Source organism: Nothoprocta perdicaria, unplaced genomic scaffold, assembly GCF_003342845.1.
Source record: "Nothoprocta perdicaria isolate Ctin4 unplaced genomic scaffold, notPer1 scaffold_157, whole genome shotgun sequence".
Taxonomy (NCBI): Eukaryota; Metazoa; Chordata; class Aves; order Tinamiformes; family Tinamidae; genus Nothoprocta; species Nothoprocta perdicaria.
This window is the reverse complement of record NW_020454727.1, coordinates 104555-108151: the sequence shown is the minus strand read 5'-3', so window position 1 is coordinate 108151 and position 3597 is coordinate 104555. Positions and strand designations below refer to the sequence as shown.

General features: G+C 70.3%; 1 protein-coding gene across 1 annotated transcript in view; it reads left to right on the top strand.

The window, feature by feature from the left end:
• The first annotated feature begins 47 nt into the window (after positions 1-47).
• The window catches only part of MEX3D (mex-3 RNA binding family member D), a 5900-nt gene continuing 2350 nt past the window's right edge, over positions 48-3597 (top strand). The window contains exon 1 of the mRNA XM_026035155.1: positions 48-143. Within this exon, the coding sequence (XP_025890940.1) occupies positions 60-143 (84 nt within the window). The 5' untranslated portion in view covers positions 48-59. The remainder of the gene's footprint in view (positions 144-3597) is intronic.

Here is a 3597-nt window from a genome sequence, read left to right as displayed (position 1 = left end):
CGCACCCGCTGCTCGCCGAGCACATGAGCGCCCTGGGCGCCAGGAAGAAGAGCGTCAACATGACCGAGTGCGTGCCCGTGCCCAGCTCCGAGCACGTCGCCGAGATCGTGGGGCGGCAAGGTAACGCCCCGCTCCCGGTGCCGGTACCGGTGCCGACCCGCCGCCTTTGTCCGCGCCCGCGCCGCCCCGGCCGCCGGTTCGGCTCCCGCCGCCGCCCTTTGTCCCTTGGTGGACGCGGCGCCCCCCCCCGGGCAGCCCCCCTCCCCTAATTAGCCCTTAGGGCGGTAATTGGGCGCTGCGGGCGGCCGCACGTCCCGGCGCGAAGTTGTCCGGGCTGCGGGACCGAGCCGGGCTGCGCGGGGGGCGGCACTGGCCGCCCTCCTTTCGTTCCTTTAATATTCTTATTGATTATTATTCTTTCTCCCACTCTCTATCAAACTCGGGGTAACTGGGGCGTTGCGGGCTCGCTGTGCAGAACGGGCGCCTGGGTTCTCTACGGGCCCGTTTGCAATGGGTGAAACTTGGGGTGCATTGGGGACACGGGTGCATGCACCCCCTCCCTGCACGGACCTGTCACAAAAGGGACCCCTTTTGTGCTCGGGACCACGACCCAGGAACCTCCGAACATAGGGGAGCGGAAAGCTCAAGACCCTCCCCTTTTTGGGGGAAAAATCGAAATAAAAGGGAAAAGGCGGGGGGCTCCTTTGGAGGGCAGCAAGCTGGGCTTGGCCGAGCGGGAGGCATCCCGGGGGCCGAGCGGCCGGAGCGGCGCCGGACGCGGGACAGGGGYGCGGGTGGCCGGGCCGCCTCATTGTTCTCTTTGTTAGCCGGAGCCACGCTGCCATGAGCGTGGTGACATCATGCTCCACGCTTCCCATTGGCCTGCGCCGCCTCCGGAGCCGCCACCGCCGCGCGCCCGCCAGCCCCGGCACCCAACTTTGCTGCCGGGAACAGCAGAGCGTCCCGGCCGGAGCCAGGAGGGCACCGAGCCGCCACCGGCCCGCTCGGGATGGGTGTCGGGGTGCCCTGCTCCGTGCGGGATGGGTGTCGGGGCGCCCTGCTCCGTGTGGGATTGGCATGTGGGTTTGGACCGGRGAGGAGCGGCCTGGGGACGTCGCGGGGCCCAGGAACTCCAGAGCGAGGAAATAAAAGTGGCTGGATAAKGGGCAGGTTGAGGGAGGCTGCTGAGCTGGCACCGGCAGCTCCCGTCGCTTAGATCCGGAGCAGCAGACCCCATTTCGGAGTGGGTCCAGGCTTCTTGTTTCAGGGGGATCCCGGTGAGACCCTGGCACGTCAAATGTCCCGYGYGGGGCCTTGCTCTGCACAGGAGCCRGGTACCRCATTCCCTGGCAGGGATGACACGGGACAGCGCAGAGGGTCCCGGGCTGGTGCTGGGATGGAGCTTCCTGCTGCCATCCCAGCTCTCCCGTGATCCACAGCGCGTGTCCCGCTGCTGAGCGCAGCCACCCGGCACTCRGCACCCGGGAGGAGGGGACAAAGGCACCGGAACCGGGTGGCCTGGAGGAGCCGGGCCCGGTGCCCGGCTCAGTGCCAGGGGCACTGCCGGCTCCGGATCCGTGTCCTGCTCGGGTGCCGGAGGAGCAATCMCGAGGGCGCTGGGGATGCGCGGCCAGGACAGGTCACGCCAGACAGAGGCCCGTGGCCTCGGGCTCCTCCGCTCCCCTTTGCTTTCKCTTCCCCCCCAGATCTCCTAACTTACTCGCTTACCGCGGTGGCCGTGCGGGTTTTTGCCGTGCGGAACGAGGCAGCTCCACGGTGCTGCGAGCCCCGGACCTGCAGCCCCTGTGGGAACGTCGCCGCCGCGGGCACCGTCCCAGCCGGACTGTGTCCCCGTGTCCCGCGGTGCCTCGGGTCCCGAGCGGCTCCCMACCTCGCCCGGGCTGGGACGCGGGGTGCAGGGGTGCCCCTGTCCCGCCTGCGGAGCAGGGACAGGTCTCGGCCTCGCGGGGGTTTTGGGGAGCTGCTCTCGCCGAGGCCGCTGGAGGGAAGGATGAAATCCGGCCGCTCCGCTCGCTGCCGGAGCGCGGGGGCGTCTCGGCGCTTGCAGGGAGCCCCACGGCCCCCGTTTCTGGCCCGGGTGTCTCTGAACTGGTGGGGTGGTCCCGCCCAAGGGTTTCCTCCCATCTGGAGCCTCGGTGGCCACGTCCCTCGGCCGCGYTGACGGCAGCACCGGGGTACCCGTGGCCTCTGTGCGGTGCCCAGGCCGCGCTGCCCAGCACCATGGGCAAGCGGGGTGGTGACCTGGCGCAGAGCGGGGACGCAGCGGGGACACAGCCGGGGACGCGGCCTCCCTGTAGCCAGGGGTCTGCGGAGCTCGGGCAGGGGCTGGGATGGGCAGGAGGGGATGGAGGGCTGGGCAAGAGGAGGCGCAAGGTCTGTTCCCGCAGGGTCCGGGCAGGCTCCGTTCCCGTGGGCGCCGAGGAGGGAGCAGTTAGTGGCACCGYGGTGCCCGCCTGGGCGCTGCTTGGTGGGATGGAGCCCTGGGGAGCTGCAGCCCCAGCAGGGCTGGTCTGAGCCTTGGCCTGAGCCTGGGCCTGGGCCGGGCCCGCGTCCAGCCGGGCCGAGCTCCCCTCCCTGGCGGTGCCAGGAGCTGACAGGGCAATCAGCCGCCTCCATGGGCACCCTCTTCCCACGGGAGCTCGGAGCGGCTCCCGGGCGGCTCCCCCGCCCCAGCCGAGCGCTTGGGCCCTTCGTGGGCCGCTCGGGAGCAGCCCTGCGCTTTCCTTGGGRTCCCTTCTGCTGCAGGTGGGCAGGGATGATGCGAAGGGGTGACAGCTTGGACGGGGTTAGCCCAACCTCTGCGGCTGAACCCAGCTCTGTCTCTTTGGTGGCCCCTTCAGCAGCAGCCCCCTTGGCCTTTGCAGCCCGGTTTGGGAAGGGAAATGCTCCTTTGGATGGCCCCTCGCTCTCAGCACGCCTGATTCTGGACCCACCGCGGCGTCTGGCACCTTGTTACCCCATAATGTGCAATTAGTGCCCCGGGACCCCCCCGGCAGGGGCGAAAGCGGTGGCCGTCCTGGCCAGCTGGGCCGGGGGCTTCGGCGCGCGGCTGCCCGGGGGCGTGTTGAGACTGAGAGGAACGGGATAAAAACGTCTCCTGCCGCTGCTGCTGCCGCCCCCGGCCGCAGGTTGCCGCTCCAGGCGTGTGAACGAGGCTGGATATGGGGGTGCCCGGGTGCGTTTGGGAGGTTTCGGCCCTCGGGGTGCGGGGAGGGTGGCTGGGGGTCCCGCCGGCCCCAGGGGCGGTGCGTAGAGCAGAGCCCGCCGCTCCATATAGGCACCGCGGAGCCGGAGCCCGCGGAGCCGCCCGTGTGTCCCGGGCTGCCTGTGTGTCCCGTGGGAAGCCAGAGCCCCGGAGCTGCACGTGTGTACCAAGTTCCCGTGTGTCCCGGGCTCCTGTGTGTCCCATGTGGAGCCAGAGCCCACGGAGCTGCCCATGTGTTCCGGGCTGCCCGTGTGTCCCGTGAGGAGCCGGAGCCCGCGGAGCTGCCCGTGTGTCCTGGGCTGCCCGTATGTCCCATGTGGAGCTGGAGCCCGCGGAGCTGCCCATGTGTCCCGGGCTGCCCGTGTGTCCCG